The 19,039-nt window shown below is 49.5% G+C and overlaps 1 protein-coding gene across 1 annotated transcript in view; it reads left to right on the forward strand.

Annotated features, from left to right (window-relative positions):
* Positions 1-7,542: 7,542 nt before the first annotated feature.
* Positions 7,543-19,039, forward strand: part of KCNIP1 (potassium voltage-gated channel interacting protein 1) — a 218,922-nt gene continuing 207,425 nt past the window's right edge. The window contains exon 1 of the mRNA XM_007125559.2: positions 7,543-7,616. Within this exon, the coding sequence (XP_007125621.1) occupies positions 7,556-7,616 (61 nt within the window). The 5' untranslated portion in view covers positions 7,543-7,555. The remainder of the gene's footprint in view (positions 7,617-19,039) is intronic.

The raw sequence follows: 19,039 nt of genomic DNA on the forward strand, positions 1-19,039 counted from the left end.
AAGGTGACTCCATTGATTCTGTGTCATCTTTGCCCCAGGCAGTAAATGCCACAGGTCTCAATGTGGAGGAGGGGATGTGGTCACAGGACAAAACACAAGAAATACCTCCAAATATCTTGTAGTTTTAAGTTGCCTCAATTCTGCAGCCCTGTCCCATAACAGCAGCCACGATTCTTTTCCATGTTCCTTCCTCGCTCTTCAGGCTCCAGTTGCTGCAGCGGTGCTGGGAAGCTGGGAGCCGGTGCTGACAGGTCCAGCCAGCTGTGCTGGGCCAGGAGTGTTCATTGCTGGCATTATTACTGATCATCACGCAGCTTGGTTGCTGCTCCCCCCTCCCCTCCCAGCTCACTTCCTCCAGGGTCTCCAGTCTGCAGAAGCCCTGGAGGGAAAACAGACCCAGTGTGCATTCCTGAAGGCTGGTGGTCAGGGCTGCATCTCCCAGGCACTAAGAGTATGGGTGAGAGCAGCACCTGCCAGTCAGAGGGCCAGACTCCCCTCCGTATCTGTCCCTCAGCTCTAAGATGCTACACCGTTCCTATGAATCCCCAGACAAACAGTGCTAGAAGAAATCAGTTGCAACAGCAGCTGGAGGGCTTGGGGCTAGACAGGGAGAGTGGGCTCTGGAGTCAGATCACCTGAGTTCAAGGCCAGTCTACTACTTCCTTGCCGTGTGACATTGATCAGGTCACTTAGCCTCTCTGTGCTTTGGTTGCCTCATATATAAAATGGGGCATAATGAGAGAACCTACCTTATGGGGTATCGAAATCATTAAGTTGGACTGGGTATGTGACTGGCACATAGTAAGAATTGCATAGATGGTGCCTGCCATTGTTAATGTAATGGTTATATAATCTAAGGAGAATAAAGAAGGACAGTGAACGCAATTGACTCCTGGACATTTACCCCAAATTATGGATCCATATTTTGCACACACTTTAAAAAGATAAGAAATTCTGCCCATGGTTTCTGTCCCCATTGCCCCAGCCATTTCAGCATCACCTGTCCACCCTGCCACACCACTATGGCAATTATCCAGGGCACCCCTGCCCCACTTCAGCCTTGCTCTGCCCCTTGCTCTCACCCCCACCCCCTCTAGCTCCATCCCTTTCTACCCAGTTCCACCCTTGATTTCTCCACCCTGCCTCCACCCTGAACTTTGCCCTCCTAAGCTGCCCTAAGCCCCTGATCTTGCTGAGTCCAAACTTTTGGGTAGGGACTTTGGGTGGGACAGGCCAGCCTGGCCAGGGTCAAGGGCCAGTTTTTTCACTGGCAGAGCTAGAGAGGTCATTCCCACTGCTTCTTGATGAAGTCTGGGATGTTATAGGGAGTTGTTTATCTGCCCTTTGCCCCTTGGTCTGTGGCTCTCCAAGCCAGTGAGCATAAACTTCTGCAACCCTAGAGACCCACTCAGGGTGTGATAAACAGGAGGCACTCACTAAACGCACTCATCAAATTGTGACTGAATGAATGAGTGAGTGAACGAAGGTTAATGATGATGTTAACGAAGACCAGCATCCTTCCTGGAGCCTTGCAACCTGCCAGGAGCTACTACGCTAAAGCATCTGAATGCTTCTTCTCATTTAACCCTCATAGCAACCTAAGAAATTGGCATAATTATCACTCCCATTTTACAGAAGTTGAAATTGAGGCTCAGAGAACTTAAAGTCACACAGCTAAGAAATGACTGGATCAAATCTCTTCATATAATTTTCCACCTTAGGAAAGAGTTTCTTAACCAGGTGTCCATAGATGTGCTTCAGTGGGGAGAGTTGTGAATGCCATAAAACTTTATGCAAAGTGTGAGTGCAGGCAGGCACAGTTATTTTGGGGAAGCAGTTTCACAGGTTTCATCAGATACTTAAATGTTTGAACATATTTGACTCCACGTCTCCAACCCTTCCTCCTTCTAGCCATCCTTCCATCCACCTCCAAGAGCCCTTTGATCAATTTCATGAAGCACCTGCCTTGGCCGGGTCTAGTGCGGCACCCATGGCTTCTCTGGCCTCCACAACACGTAATGTTTCAGATAATGCAAGCTGAGGTGCTCTGGAATGTCATTCCCACCTCCCTGGATCTGGGTAATTCAGAAGGGCTTTGCTGCCAAGGTCTGGGCTGCGTGTGTGGCTGCACTCTGTCTGAACTCATCGCAGCCCCTGGTGGAGACTGTTCCAACGCTGGAGCATGAAAGGGAAACACCTGAGGCAGTGCAGCGGTCAGGACATAAAGGGCAGAGCCTGTGTCCTGGCTTCCCCTGCAACCCCTGCAGCCCACATCAGCCCCACTCCCTCAAGGGGCGTGATCAGCCTTGACAGATGAGGCCATGCTTGATGCATGAGGACATGGCCCAGGAGAGGCGCTTCCCAGGCCCAAGTCCTATTCCAAGGTCTTTTCTTGCTCCTGGGAAGATGGGGAAGAAGGTGCTTGCAAAGGAGACCCAAAGGGGAAACTGAGGAATGGAGTTAGCATTTTCTGAGCCAGGACTGTGTTCCAGCCAGGGAAACCCTGTGCAGGGTGCTTTTGCAATCATGACCGCTTTCAGCCTCACCCTGCCACTGACATTGGTGGGATGGTTCCTCTTGCAGATGTGCAGAGAGTGAGGCTTTCAAAGGTCAAATAACATGCTCAAGGTCACAAAACAAGCACCACATGTGAAGCCTGAAGCTCTATCTACTTCCCTGCCCTCTGGAGAGCTCCTCCTCCTCCTCTCCCTCCCCCTTCCCCCTCCCCCACCCTCTCCTCCTCCTCCTCCTCCTTAAGACATCACCAGTAGTTTGCAAACAATTATCCTACCTGGCTTCTCTGACCATCCCCCACCACCTTATCCCATACTAACCTGCCCCCTCCCGATTGCAGTTTGTAATGATGAGAGCATCGGTTGTCTTTAGCCCTAGATCACCAGCTCCCTGAGGGCCAGGGACTCTTGCCTCTACTTGTTCGTTACTGATCCATGTATTTAAAATAGTGCCTGGCAGGTAGACGGTGCTTAATAAATATATGTTGAATGAATGAATGAATAACTAAATGAGCCCCAGAGCAAATAATAATAAATGACATTTGCAGAGTGCTTTACAGAGAGTTAAAACACTTTCCCTTTACTTTATCCAACCCAGTCCTCACACCAACGCTTGAAGGGGGCCTGTTCACATTTTACAGATGAAGCAGCCCAGGCCAAATTCACATGTAGGAAGAGAAGTGAGATTTGATCCCAGGTCTAAAGGATGGGGCCCTTTCCCTGCCCTGAATCACCTCAGTGTGAGTATCTGTGGAACACTTAGGATGTCCTGGGCCAGGCTGAGCTGTGCTGGAGGGGGACAAGGGAAGAGAGTGTATGCTTTGCTTTCTAACAGCTCACAGTCTATTCGAGGAGGCCAGACATGCATGTGGAACATTTGGGAAATGGTACAAGACAGCAGCTAGCAGAGTGCTGAATTGTACATAATCAGGTGCCAACCACTTTCCCTTCCTTAACTAATCTGAGTCTTTTAATACCAGATGGGGACCCTGAGAATAGATTTCCTCTGAAATAGATGAAGAGCAAAGATGGAAGCCAAAGGGAAGGCTGTGACTTACTCATTTTCACATGGCTCTAGCCCGGCACGATATCCGGCCCTCAGCAGTCCACTCTCCCTAACTGGCCACACTAAGTGCCGGATGCCTACCCTGGGCCTCGCACACATGACCTCACCACTCTTCATGGCAGTACTGCAAGGTAGGTACTAATGCAGTCCACAGAAGGGGAACGTAGGGTTCAGAGGAAGGACTCATCAGGCCCAAAGTCACACAGCTAATAAGGGACAAAATCGGGATTTGAACCCAGATCTAGCAGGCCCCCAGATTCATGCTCTTAATCTGACACTGCTGCCTGTGTGTGTGGTGGGAACTCAGAGAACTGCCCTTGTCCGCAAGGATGGGAAGAGACATGGCTGAGGGAGCAGTGAGGAGAGAGGGAAGCAAGGAACACAGCTTGTGTGTTTCCTAAACAGACAAGCACGTGTCTGCTTCAACAGGATCTCTGCGGGTCTCTGACAATCTCACCCTTTCCCCCGCAAGCACCCTCCCAGGGGTACCCTAAGGAGTCCTATATGGGTGCTCATGTCAGAGGAAAAGCAAGGCCTTGCCTCCAGAGACTTCTGAGGGCATGCACAGGCCCTGTGAGTGTGTATGTATCTGCTCAGGCTGCTATAACAAGATGCCACAGACTGGGTGGCTTAAACAACAGAAATTTATTTTCTCACACTTCTGGAGACTAGAAGTCCAAGATCAAGGTGAGGTGCCAGCAGGGTTGGTGTCCGGGGAAAGCTCTCCCCTGGGGTTGTAGATGGCCACCTTCTCCATGCTGTGTGTGCACATGGTCTTTTGATGATCACACGGTGGTGGTGGGAGTGGGGGCCCTCTGATATCTGTTCTTATAAGATCATTAAGGACACTAATCTCATGGGGTCAGGCCCCCACACTTATGACCTCGTTTAAACCTTAATTACTTTCTTAAAGCCTCCACCTCCAAATATAGCCACTCTGGAGGTTAGGCCTCCAACATATGAATTTGGGAAGTACACAAACATCTCGCCCACAACAGGGTGAATGAGGGAGCGGTCAGAGCCAGAGACGGTGCATGAGCTGGCTCACCTTCCAGGGTAGAGGGAGTCACAGCCATTGAAACCCATGTTGGTTGGGACTGGCAAGATCACCTAAGCGAGTATACTACATCAGGACAGCAGGACAAACGGTCCCTACAGCCAGGTGAGTGATGGGAGGCTCCCTCTCTCTCCATGTAGTTCTCTCTTGCAAGTTTCCAAGAGGCAGGGATCCAGGCTGTCGTTTTCTTCTTCTCTTGTCCCTCACACTTGTCGTGTACTCCTACTTAGACACATTCTTTGTGAGCATCTCATGGGTGATGTCTGCTGCATTGTACTCTGTGTGTGTGTGTGTGTGTGTGTATTTATCTGTAGATAATACCTATCACACAGGGCATCATCAGGAATAAATGAGCTCTTACACATGTATAATAAATATCTGGTACATGATAGGTGTATGAATGAACAAATATTTGTTGAATGAATGAATCTTCCCTTGGGAGAGTGTGCTTCTTCCTTTGAAAGGCAAGGATGATCTGGTAATCATCAGTTGTTACTTACTAATTGGGTCACTGAGCAAAGAAAATGATTAGTTCATTCTTTCCTTCATTCATTTATTGAATATAGACTGACTGCACCCCTGTCAGAAACCAAGGGTTAAGCAGACCCTGTAGAGCTAAAACAGCAGCAGTCCCTGCTCTTAAAGACCTTGCAGTCCAGAGGGAGAGACAGACAGGGAAGGGGACAGCGCCCAGAGGAGAGCGCCCCAGCTCAGTGGCCCACAGTATCCTCATCTGCCAACAGGAGTGTCCCCATCACACAGTGATGACAGAGAGCTGGGCTCCAAGTTCTAATCCCCTATCCTGGCTGGGTAACTTGGGGCAAATTTCTTGCCCTCGGTAAGCCTCAGTTTCTCTCTGTGGTGATGATTAGACACACCTGACTAATAATGACAGGGTGTGGGGTGATGTGAGCTACATAGCAACAGGCCATGCGAATGAAAGGGATGGGTGTTATTAAGTGCACCTTCCACAGCTGTTGCACCAAACAGGACAAGTGCTGGGATTTGAGAAAGCAAGAAGTGCTGAATAGGTGAATAAAACGAGTCAGCGTCCCTGGCCAAGTCGCAGACCACCTGTGTCCCGCAGAATGGCAGCTCATGGGCTGGAACGAGGGGAAGCTCTGTATCCTTGGGGTAGGACTGTATGCCTGTATGGCTTCGAGTCAGTGTGAACATGGGTGACTGTGATGCTCTTTTGCACTGAACGTGTGTGTGTCTGCATACCCGCGTGTTTGTGTGTCTATGTCTTGTGTGGAGTCCTAGGGATGCACCTGAGGGTGTTATGGTCTATGAGTCTGTGTGTACAACAGCAACATCTGTGTGGACTTGTGGAACCTGTGCACATACGTTCGTGTGACTATGTGTATGAGGCCGTATGTCGGGAAACCCTATGACCTGCAAACACTGCTTATAGTGGGAACCCAGGCGGCTCAGACCTGGAGGAAGGGCAGCCCCTCCTCAGGCTTCCGGGGAGCAAACCTTGCATTTCAGCACCACCGGGGGGCTGAGGAGAATCCAAACGGGTAGACCCAAACTTTGTCGTTTTGCATGAGAAGTCAGGATAGGGTTTGGGGTCCTGCCCCCTAAAGATAGCTTGTAAGTTCTTGGGGGTCAAGGAGGGAGAAGGATGAAGGAGGGAGAGAGGGAAAAACAAAAGAGAGTAAGGAAGTGTCCAAAGGGGCCGAGGGCTCCTTTCCCCTTCCCAATTCCCTGTCATTCAAAGGTGGCCCTGGCGCTGGAGGAGCAGGAGAGCACCTTCCTCCTAAGACATCGCATCCCGTGGGTGGAGCAGACTTTGCCCCACCCCATAAAGATTTCCCTTGAAGTCAAATGAAACAACGCACCCCACGCAGGAACACACATTTCAGCACCACCGGGGGGCTGAGGAGAATCCAAACGGGTAGACCCAAACTTTGTCGTTTTGCATGAGAAGTCAGGATAGGGTTTGGGGTCCTGCCCCCTAAAGATAGCTTGTAAGTTCTTGGGGGTCAAGGAGGGAGAAGGATGAAGGAGGGAGAGAGGGAAAAACAAAAGAGAGTAAGGAAGTGTCCAAAGGGGCCGAGGGCTCCTTTCCCCTTCCCAATTCCCTGTCATTCAAAGGTGGCCCTGGCGCTGGAGGAGCAGGAGAGCACCTTCCTCCTAAGACATCGCATCCCGTGGGTGGAGCAGACTTTGCCCCACCCCATAAAGATTTCCCTTGAAGTCAAATGAAACAACGCACCCCACGCAGGAACACACACACACACACACACACACACACACGTTCTCCCGGGAAGCAGTCTGCTGCCCCCTGAGCCCCACCCATCGGCCTGGCGTCCGCACCCCGCGCCCCTCGTGCGCCCCGGCCCCGCCCCGCCCCTCCGGGGTTACCCGCCGGCCGCTCTCCGCGCGCCTCAGACTCGCCTCGAGCGCGGCAGGCAGGCAGGCGCGCGCGGCTCCGCTCCACGCCGTCCCCGCTCTGTTCATTCATGATTGGTACTCGGCCCCCCGAGACCCAGCCCGAGCGCCGGGAGGGGAGCCGAGCGTGCGGCAGGAGGGGCGGGCGAGCGCGGCTCCCGCAGCGCACGCGGCGCTGGCTCAGGAGCCTCGGCCGGGCGGGCGCGCCGGCCCGGTGTCCAGCGCCAGGCAGGCTTCGGGGCATCGTCCTCGGTCCTCGGCGAGGGAAGCGGCCGGGCCCGGGTCCGAAGGCTCGCCAGGAACGGCTAGCCCTGTGAGTCAGTGCGTGTGCGGGGCTGAAGAAGGAAAGAAAAGGCTCCCAGCGCCCCAGCCCCACGCTCGCTGAATACCAAGCTGCGGCGAGCTGCCGGGGGCTTTTTTTTTCCTCCCCCAATTCGGAGTAGAAGATCCACACTGATTTCCTTCCAGTGGAGGGGAGGGGCAGGGCCCGAGGTCCCAACTCACACACAAGTCTTCGCTGCCATGGGGGCCGTCATGGGCACCTTCTCGTCTCTGCAAACCAAACAAAGACGACCCTCGAAAGGTAAGCCACCTCCTTCTTCCTTTTGTTCCCCTGGCTGGGTTTGGGGGTGCTCGGTGCTGGGTTGGGGTGTGCCACCTGCCCGCCTTGGCCCGGACCCCCCTCCCCATGAGGAGTGGGTTCAGGTTCCTGTAACCAAAGGAGTAAGAAACCGGCGGGAGGATTGGTGTGAATACCCGTGAACTGGCAGAGGAGGGACCCAGAGTGGGCTGCGGCCTCAGGGGCCACGGAACCTCTCCGGGGCACCAGGTACCAGGACCCTACTCCTGGAGGAATCTCTAGGCACAGAAGGCAGAGACAAATTCACAGGTGGGAGGTGGAGACGAAATTGTCTGAGTGTAAATGTTGGGAAGCTCTTCCTGTTCCCATGACCGTTGGTGTTTGTGCGACTGTGGGCATCCAGCGAGGGTGCGCACATATTCACTCACGGCCCCCTCCGCGCCCCCAGCAGCGATGCTGTGCAGACCTGGGGGTCCATCATCAGGGAGAGAGTGCTTTCTGCAAGCCAAAAGGAATCAGCTGCTGGCAGGTGATAAAACTCTCAGGGCTCGTGTCCTGGTGGCTTTAGGGAGTTGGGAGCCAGGGCATCACACGAGGGTGCTGCCATGCTCTGGGAACCGCTGGAGAGCTGAGAGCACTGTCAAGGTCTGGTGAAGAGGTGAGCTAACATCAGGGATTAGAAAGCATAATATCCCTGGGTCCCTCCTGCCTGGACTCCAGCTGAGATAAGCCCAATCTCACCAGCGGGACAGTCATGAAACGGGTCCATGCGAATTTGGGGGAAACGTGTTGCACCGTGGGGGACCGTGCAGGCCTCCTGTCCAGCTGTTTGAAAGTTGGTTGTTGGAATAAAGACACTGGATGCAGTTAGGAAAAAGAATATGATGGGTTTGGTTGGTTTGGTTTTTATGCTCAAGTACAAGTGGTAGAAGGATTTTAAGTAACCTGACCGTTAAACCTTTAAGTTCTGCCATTGGAGCCCAGGTTCTGGTGACAGGTGAGGTTACAGTTCCTACCCCTTATGCTGGCTAGTGATTAGATCAGCGTTAGGATAATGGTGGACGCCAGGGTGCACAGTGAGTCCACTCTCAAGACTTGGTTGGTCTTTCCTGATTCAATAGGAAAGTCTGCATCGCAGAGATAGCTCCCCATGGATAACTTGTCGTTGGGGGATCTCGACATCTGGCCCAGTCCCCAGAGATATCAGGCTGGCTGAATACTGAGGAATAAGATCTCTGGGTGAAGATCTCAGGTGATGAAGCTGGGTTGGCATTCAGAGGCTAGAACATGGGAAGAGGCTTTGACCCATTTGTCCAGCTGCATTGTACATCCTCCTGGCAGGAAAGAGACTGGGTGCCATTTTACCAGTCCTAGGCATGACAGGTCTGCAAGCCTTGGCCCAGGACCTTGACATTAAGAGCCCCACTTCTCACGGATCCTCAGATACTGCTTGACTGGGGACAAAGTTCAGCAGCAAATCCTGGTCTCTTTCCCCACCATCTGACCACCATGAGGTCCCAGAGGCCAGGGGACTGTGGGGATAAGAAACTCAGGGATTTGTTTTAATATATTTTCAATGCCTGTGGCACTCCTGGGAGGCAGCTAGGTGTCACAGAAAAATCTTGGACCCTAGAGTCCAACAGATTCTGGGTGCAAATCTTAGCTCCATCACTCCTTCCTTATGTGACCTCAGGCAGATCCCTTCACCTGTCTAAGCCTCAGTTTCTTATCTGTAAAATGGACAGGATACTATCTCCTGGCAGGAAACAGGGTGTGGAGGGAGTGGAGAGAGGGAGGACGCTGCCTCGTCTACTGTGTCAGCTGCAGCTACCAGGGACCCAGAGGAGATTGCTGAACGATGCCAAGATCAACTGAACGATGGATATGGAGTTCCTCACCTAGGGCTGAGCAAAGATTATGAGCTGAGACATTACTCAGACGTTACTGTCTACCATTCCCTTTTCCTACCCAAAACTGCAGGTCACCCCAGATGGATTCCCAAAGGATTCCAAGAGGCCAGAGCTCTTTGCTTCTCTCTCCTAGGAGTCTAAGAAAAGAGAGGAGGGGGCACAGCATTCAGCGAGCCCCTACCGTGTGCCTGACACAGTGCTAGGTGCCTTATCTGCACATTCTCACTTAACTCTCCCAACAACACTTGTTTGAAGCTCATTGCGGGTCCAGGGCTAGTGGATGGGCTGCCATGACAAGCTGCCACGAGCCTGGGGTGTCTGGTCAGCCCCATTTGCACAAAGCCACACCACACGGGCTGGAATTGTCCAGGGCTCCAGCTACGTACATTCCCCCAAGCCTTTGTCCTGGAGCAGAGTCTTATCTTCCTGTCTAGCTCAGTGGAATGCTGATCAGCAGAAGACCCTTTCTGCAGAGAACAGTGGCTTTTGGAAACTGTCTGGAAAGGCTAGTGATCAGGGATCACTTCCTGGTCAGGTCCCTTCCCCCGTGGAGACCTAGGTTTCACCTTTGTAAAAGGCGGAATTTACATTCGACATTTTCTCAGGTTCCATCCAGTTCTCAAATTTGAAGATTTCTATTGCTGATGCTCTTACCAGAGCTGCCACTATGATGTCTGAGACACCAGCCTCAGATCTAAATGCAAACAGTCAGAAGAGAGTGGTGGAGATTTTCAACTCGGGAATTGGTCTCCCTGCTGGGTTCAAATCCAGGCTCTACCACTTACTAGCGGTATGACGAAGCCTTATTTTCCTCAACTAGAAAACAGGGACAGTAATAGTTACCATCTTAAAATAGCTGTTGTGCTGTATGGATTTCAGGGATAATGCAAATCAAATGCTTAGCACGAGCTCTGCTACATGATAAGTAGTCAGCAAATTTTAACTACTATTCAATTTATGGCTCTAGTGTTTAGGGCTTCCAAATGCCTAGAGTAAGCCATCCTGGAGGTAGTCCATGTCTGTTGGAATCCTCACAGCTCAGTTCTGGAGCGTTCCTTCTGCCGTGTCCAGGAAAGTAGAACCCAAACCTCACGTGCTCAGATGCTGGTCCTGTTGCTGCAGCCCCTGCTGACCTCTGCTTTGTGGCTGGTCCTGAAAACATTGTATCTTGTTTAACAAATACCCTGTTTTGAAAATGTAATTTGGAATCACATACATATAAAGCTCCACATGATTTAGTGGCAAGGGACATGCCTAGCCCAACCTGGGTGTTCAGGGAGAGCTTCCAGAAGGCAACAGAAATCTAAAGTAATTTAAGAGCTACGTCACTGAATAAAAAAGTTTCAAATTAATTTCCTATCCTTCTCTCTGTTTGGGACCTTTGTTGGTCATTAAGTAAGAATGAGGAAAGTCCTGCTTCAGGGATTCAGTCTCGGCATCCCAGTCCCAGGTAGGGTTTCTGGCTCCAACAGTTTTGTATGTGTTTATCATACGAAGGACACGGCTCTGGGCTTAAAGGGTCGGGATGTCAGGGGTGATCAGATGAGGATCACGCAGGTTCAGTGGCTGGGCCTGTGTGAGGGGCAGGGGGTGAGAGAATTCAGGGAGAATGTCACTAGCCCAAGGACATCTCAATGGAAATTTGCCTATAAGCAAATAAGCCTACTTTGCAGGGGTGGCTGGGTTATCAATCCTCCGTGACCGAGGGAAAGCATTCAGAACCTTCAGGAAGGACTGAGCTTGGGATCTGCAGAGTGTTCATTGAATAGAAGAGCCAACAAAATCTCACAGCTTTTAGATGCTTTTTCCAAGGCTACATGGCAAGCTAGAGACAAATATGGGACTGTTCCCCTCACTCCTAGACCAGTGAGCATCTCGGAACCTTAGAGACCTTATGGAAGCACAATATTCCTGATGAGGCCAGGTTTGGGGTTTATTGCTCCGGGCAGCATGTTCTCGCAGCATATTCTCCCAGGAAAAATCTGGGAGACCAATGGGAAGCAGCCAGGCATAGAGAAGCAGTAGCCCTGCCGTCACACTGTCCTGGGCTCAAGGGACCTTTGGCAAGTCATTTCACCTTGGAAATGTCAGTGTTCTTATGTCTAAAAGAGGAGTACTGATTTACAGAGGTGTCCATGCCCTGAGCATTACCCGTTTCTGCATCTTTGTCCATCCTTTTAACTCTGTCTTACCCTTCCCCGCCCCCCCCAGCCGCCCTGCTTCCTTGTCTAATAGTTAAAATTCTACCCACATTCCAAGACCTCACTCAGCTATTTCCACATTCAGGAAGGCTCCCCCAAGCCCTGGAAAGAAGCAACTTCTCCCATCTAAATTCCTTAATCTTTTAAGATGTACATTCTCATGACTCTCAAGTCATGCTTTGAATTAGGCAATTGATGGAGGTGTTAACTCCTCACTCACCTCCTCACCATCCCCAGAGCGTCAGCTTCTCAGGGGAGCTACTCTGAATCGTCCTTCATAGTCCCCAGCTTGGTTCCTTGCACATAGTAGGTACTCCATAAATCTTTTCTGGAGGAACTTATAAATAATGGACTGCTTGGCCACTTTCTGTTATTTCCTGGAATTGCCCACCCTGAAGCAAAAGTGAGCTTCCCACTGGAATTTCAGTTACCAGCCCTCTGCCTGGAATGAATTCTTTTCTCTGGTCTGCTGGCTCTGAATTGGCTTTGTCCACAGAATGGACTGAGTCTGTTTACCACTAAGCAGGGAAGTGCTGAGAACAGTGTTCCTGCTCCCCAGCCCCCTGAGAGTCACAAAGGTACAGGGAGACCATACCCAGTGCCAGGCACAGTTCTGGTCCCTTCATCCCAGAAGAAAGTCAAGGAAGCTCAAAGCGAATGGGGAGAGGGAGACAGTAAAGACTGAAAGATGGAAGTGAAAGGACTACTGTTTGAGGTTTTTTTGGCCTGGTCCCTGGAAAAGGATCGTGTCTCAGACTTCTTTATATGCCTAGAAGGGTTTTGCTCAATAAATGGTTTGTAAGTGTACAAATGAGCAAGTGAATACATAACATTAGCAAGTGAGTGGAAGAATGAATGATTGAATGAATGAGGGGATAAATAAATGAGGAAGCAGATGAATGACAGAAGGAATGGTTGAAGAAATGAGTGCATGAGTGAGTAAATTAATCCATAAATTAATGATTAATGAAGTCCCAGAAAGGCTATGATAGGAGGCTGTCTTTGCATGAAGAGCATTGATAGTCATGCTACCCAAATCCTGGTTATAAGCCCCCCACCGTGAAACTTGGAAGGAGTCAGTGGTATAGGAGGCCCTGGTACAGATAATTAATAGTAGACTTATAACAAGTGCTTCATGAAGAGCTGAAAATTATAAGTTCAGTCAAGAAGAGTTCTGGAAATTTTTGGGTACCCGTAGGTGTGTGGTATGTTTCGGGAAGGCGGGAAGATGGAAAAGTATCTCTAGGCTCTCACTCTTTTTTTTTTTTTTTAACATCTTTATTGGAGTATAACTGTTTTACAATGGTGTGTTAGTTTCTGCTTTACAACAAAGTGAATCAGCTATACTTATACATATGTTCCCATATCTTCCCTCTTGCGTCTCCCTCCGTCCTTTTGTTGATTCATTCAAAAAACGAAAGTGAGGACCGACCCTCAATGCCCTCTCTTGTATTTCAGGTTCCCCTTTGTCTTGTCTAGGTGAGATCAAGAATCTGTGTATCTGTCCACTCAGTTATTTGTACTTTGCTTCCCTGATGTTGTTTCTACCCAAGATCCCCCTTGGCTTCCCCACTCTCCCTCCACTTGCACCTCCCAAGGTGAACTCCTGCACACCCTTCAAGACCTCATTCAATGTCCCCTCCTCCCAAGCTCTTGTGGGCAGAGCACATTTCTCTCTCCCCTGCTCCCCTACAGCTGTTGCCCCTTCCCTTGGCTACAGTCCCGAACAATATGTGATTATGGATTTACGCATCCGTCTCTCTGACTAGCTCTCAGGGAATGAGTCTTATTCCAGGGCCTCTGTCAAGGCCTGATGCTGATGGATGTTGTCTGCATGGAGATAAGGATGGTTAGAACAGGTTGTGAGTTCTTGATGGCTCCAAGGAGTGCAGGAATGCGGCCTCGCAGATGAGAAATCCGGGTTCGCTCATGGGGAGAAGTGCTGCACAGTTCTGCATAATGGCCCTGGAGCTGATGTTCCCATTCATCAGGCAGAGGACGAGCAGTATTGGGGGGCGGGAGAGAGAGAGAGAGAGAGAGAGTGTGTGTGTTTGTGTGTGTGTGTGTGTGTGTGTGTGTGTGTGAGAGAGAGAGAGAGAGAGAGAGAGAGAGAGAGAGAGAGAGAGACTGAGAGAGTCCTGAGACTTTCAGACAATTTGACTTATCTTTAAATGCTTCCCCTCCCTCCAGGTAGTGTTTTAAATAGGTCACCTTTAGGGAGTAGCTGTGATCAGTTGGGCTATCACTAGAGTCCCATACCCTAGCCGTGGGAGCAGAGCATTGGATTAATTCTTCTTATTCCAGGCCAAACTGAAAGCTTCACTGGGGCAGTTGGGGGATGGGGGGTGGCAGTAGAACCTGCAGTCAAATCAGAGAGTTAGGAATAGGGTGTGCGATGGTTAGGACCACTGGGTTAAAGTAAGAGACTTGGGTTCAAACTCCGACTCTGTGACTTCTTAGCTGAACCTCTCTGAGCCTCCGTTTCCTCCTCTCTAACAATGATGGTGTCTCCCTTATCTCCCTAGGGCTGTGGGAGGGGCCCAGGAGGTGGTGAGTACAGTGGTTCACAGAAGGTGAGATGATTCTAGCAACTCGGGGCAGTAGTGGCTTTGCTGCTGCCTTTTGTCCCATCGCAGGGCAGGTCCTTTCCTCCTCTGTTGCTCCATCTGCACTGTGACTGGGTAGTCCTTGGTGATCTCTGTGCCTTCGAGCTGTGGCCTCTGAGTCCACCCCGTGGGCCCCAGAGCCGTCACAACTATGGCCACTGGAATCCCAAGCAGTTTCTCCGGTGACTTCTGTGGGAAGCCGTCAGTTTCAGATGATGATGAAATTCCCAACGGTGAGATTGGATAACATGGATCATCAGCAGGATTAATAATAATAGTAATAGCTAACGATGACCTGGCCTCGCTCTGTGCCAGGCACTTTGCTCTGCCCTTTTCCTGTGTTATTTTATTAACCTCCTCCCAGCCCTGGAGAACAGACCCTATTACAGTTTCCATTTTGCAGATGAAGAAACTGAGGTTCCAAGAAGGGCAGTGCTTTGCTCAGAGTCTCACAGCGTACGGATAGCAGGACCTGGTTCTGGCTAATCCCAGAGCCTGAGCTTTTAACCTCACCAGCCGCCTCCCCTCGAGGAAGAACAGCCAAAACAGGGTGTGTGGAGATGGGGGAGAAGGCATCCAGGGATAGACAAAGCACCTCATTAGCATACGGAACTACTGAGCCATCTGCAGGCCTTGAGCAAAATGCTTTTCACCCCATCTCCAACAACCCCTGGATCTGTTTCCATTTAATCTGACACTCCAAAAGCCTGAATATGAAATGATTGGGGGCAGAAGGTCAATTAGCAAATTCATTAATAGGATTAAACATCTCTCCTCTGCGCTAATCATTTCTGTGAACTAAATTCTTCTCCCTTTGTTACAGCCATGGTTGCCTATCAGAGAAGGATGGAGCGCTTAAATACCTCCAAGGCTGTTAGAATTTCAAACCATCAGAATCGGACATCAGAATCAGTCTGTGTTTTCACAGGGTCCAGAGAGGCAGGGAGGGATCAGTGGGTGGATGAGTGGTCATCCTTGCAAAGGAAACAAACGCAAGAACTTGCTGGTGCATTTGCCTTCTGCTTTCTCATTAGTTCCCTTCCCGTCCTTAGCCACACATTGGCCTAAATCTGTATTACACATATATATGTGGTATAGCAGGTACAGACACATGCTCTTGATTAGACAGACCTGGATTCAAAACCTAGCTGTGCAACTTATTAGCTATGTGACCTCAGGCAGGTCCCCTTGCCTCTGTGAACTTTCGTTTCCACATCTAGAGAATTAAGATATTGATAGTAATTACCTCCAAGGTCGTTATGAGAATTAAATGCAATAATGCATGTAAGATACTGTGGTCAGAACATAGCAAGGGTGAATTAGAGGCAAGTTACTGCTGTTTGGAGCCATGCCACTCAAAGTGTGGTCCTCACACCAGCAACCTCTGCGTCACCTGGGAGCTTATTAGGAATGCAGAGTCGCAGGCCCCTACGGAATCTTGCATTTTTAACAGGATCTCCTGGTGCCTTGGATGCCCACTGCAGTTGGAGAAACATTGACTTAGAGCACAGATTATAGTGTGCATGTGTGTGTATATATTGGTATATATGTATATATGTAATTATAGGATTATATATCAAACTGGCAGGGACCTTTGAAGCCTTCTCGTTTAAGTATCATTTTAGGATAACCAAACAAGTCCAGAGAAGGCGAGCGGTCTGCCCACAGTCACACAGCTTGAGCGTCAGCCCTGCGATCTGAACCCCAGGCTTCCCCAGCACTGCTTGTTTTTATATGAATTGCCAGGAAGTCAGATTTCCCCAGATCAGCGTTTCTGCAATTGATCCTTTTTTCTTTTTTTTCCTTAAATGAAACAGAAGGGTAGGACTATGTATGCCCATTAAGTTTTCATTTGCTAATTTAAAATGTTATTCCAGCCAAGTGAGATCCTGAATCTTGATTCTACCAGCCATCACCTTAGCTTTACCTCCAAGATCTATGCTACCTGAAGGTGTGACAAAGGGGCATTCTAGGTCTTCATCTGGTTGGCTTCCAAGACCGTAGGCCAGGACAGGGTGCAGGACAGACTGGTGTGAACTACTGACGTCTCTCCACAAGGGATTTCATTGACAATGCTCAGTATGGCAGAGCAGGCTGGCCGCCTGGATTCTGAGCAAAAGCCTTTGTGTGGGATTTGAAGCCAGAAGACTTGACAGAAGTTAGTAGGAGTCTAATGGACAAAGGAAGGGCCTGAAGCATGAAAGTCAAATGCCTCTTCCAGGGGGCCTAGTAGGATGTCTCTGTTGGAAAACAAATGAACAATCCTAGTTATTGTAGGAAGCTTTCTTTTTTTTTTTTTTTAACATCTTTATTGGAGTATAACTGTTTTACAATGGTGTGTTAGTTTCTGCTTTACAACAAAGTGAATCAGTTATACATATACATATGTTCCCATATCTCTTCCCTCTTGCGTCTCCCACCCTCCCTATCCCACCCCTCTAGGTGGTCACAAAGCACCCAGCTGATCTCCCTGTGCTATTCGGCAGCTTCCCACTAGCTATCTAATTTACATTTGGTAGTGTATATATGTCCATGCCACTCTCTCACTTCGTCACAGCTTACCCTTCCCGCTCCCCATATCCTCAAGTCCGTGCTCTAGTAGGAAGCTTTCTGCACTAAGCAATTAATCAGGACTCCTCCAGGGTAAATAGGCTTGTTTAGGGTAGAAATTGGAGAGATGGGGAAGCATTGCTTGAAGAGGAGGAATTCTAACTTTTGAAGGCCTGCCATGTCCCAGAGCCTTCTGCATGCCTAATCTTCTTTCATTTCTGTAGTAGTCCTATGATGGTTGTTTTGTTATCCTCATTTTGCAAATTGGGAAACTGAGGCTCAGGGAGGTTCTATGATCATCCAGTATTAGAGAGCAAGGATTTGAAGCATGTCTGATTCCAAGTTACCTCCTCCGGCCTGAGGGCACATCCAGGGCAAGCAGGCCTCTGACCCCCAAGAAGAGGTTGAACAACTGTGGCTGCTCCCGAGCTTTTAGAGACAGGAAATGACAGCCACTGGCCTCCTCACCCATCTGACCCTGGAGCCAGAAGAAGAGGAGGGCTCGGCTGGCAGCCAAGAGAGGGCTCTAGAGACCACAGGGCGCCCAGCTGCCTTTGGGAAGCCAGTGCATTAGCATTCATGTGATGGAGGCTGCACTTTCTCTCCATCCCTGGGACTCATCCTTGTAAGACTCTCCCAGACGGTCAAATGGTCAAATTGCACAATCAGCAGGGTCTCTTAGAGAGTCTTCCCCGCTCTCTTCCTTCCCTTTCCTTCCCTTTCTTAGTGCTGACACTGGGCTGGATTAGACTCTAAGCCCTAAAGGCCCAAAGGCTAAAAGACTGTGTCCCCACCACCAACTGCCTCACCACTTGCTACTTAGATAATTCAAAACAGAAACAGTAAGATAAGTCTAAAGAAATGAAATAAAATTCAGATTTTTCCCATGATAACTTCTTTGATCATTTTTTGAAATATAATATACTTTCAAAACAGGTTTTTTCACAAGTTTTGATGCCTCTACTTTGCTGGTGCTTTAAGCATCTCTTGAATGCACCTGTTGGGTATTTCAGCCTCAGAGCTGGAACCAGACAGGAAAAAGAAAAAACTCATCTGTATTGAGCACCTGCTGTGTGCCAGGCACTCTGCAAGGTGTTGACAAATATAACAATATTTTAAAAGCTTTTATAATAAGAAGAACAATAGTAAAAAGAAATGACGTGTGTAACACTTTGTACCAAGTACTATTCCAAGTACTTTTGATACATTAAACTAATTTAACTCTCACAGCAACCCTATGGGGTATATACTGTAATTATCCCCATCTAGCAAATGAACTCTCCTACTATGAGAGGTAGGCATTTATCCCGCCATTTTATAGATGAGAAAACTGAGACTTGGCAGGAAGTGACTTGTCTAAGTCCCTCCAGGTGGCTGGTAGAAGAACCAGGATTCACACCAGCTCTGACTGACTCCAAATACAGCCCCACTCATTTCCTAGAGCACCCTGCTTGTTTGATATGTCCCCAGGGTACACTATAAGGATGGGTGGGAAGGCCAGGGACTAAAGACTGAGTATTGAATCCTGTCCTGACTTTTTCAGGGGCACCCTTCACTCCCCACTGCCTATTGCATGTGTTCCTGCCTTGTGCTAGTATCCTCGTTCTTCCTGACTTTCCTGAGCCACCACTCTGTACATTGGTCCACATCGTGCAGCCTCTCTGGGAGCCACGTCAGGCTCCCATCTACTTGCCCTGAAGGAGAAGCTGCCAGAAGGAGATAAGAGTGATGTAGGACACTGCCTTTGCCCTTAAGGAGCTTCACGCTGGTGACAATAATAATAATATTAACACAAATCTATAGAGCTCCGACTACGTGCCAGACACTTTAGCAGCTTGGTTTTTGTGTAAAGCTTATAGCATCATGAGGAAGTCAGCACTATTACTTGACCCTTTACAGATAAGGAAACTGAAGAACTGAGGCATAAGGGAGGAAATGTCCAATGTCTCATCTCTCATAAGTGGCCAAACCAGGATTTGAACCCAGAGGGTTTGATTCCAGCACCCGCATGCTTGTGTTACACTGTGGGGCTTCCGGGGAGGGAAGGAGCATCTCCTCCTGAGGGGCAGGGCTGGAGAGTCAGAGAGGAAGGCTGAAAGAGGTGGTGTTTGAGGTTGATAACAGAGCTAGGGCTTGGCCCAGGCAGGAATGTAGGTGGT

The sequence above is a fragment of the Physeter macrocephalus genome, chromosome 2, assembly GCF_002837175.3.
Source record: "Physeter macrocephalus isolate SW-GA chromosome 2, ASM283717v5, whole genome shotgun sequence".
In the NCBI taxonomy this organism is placed as follows: domain Eukaryota; kingdom Metazoa; phylum Chordata; class Mammalia; order Artiodactyla; family Physeteridae; genus Physeter; species Physeter macrocephalus.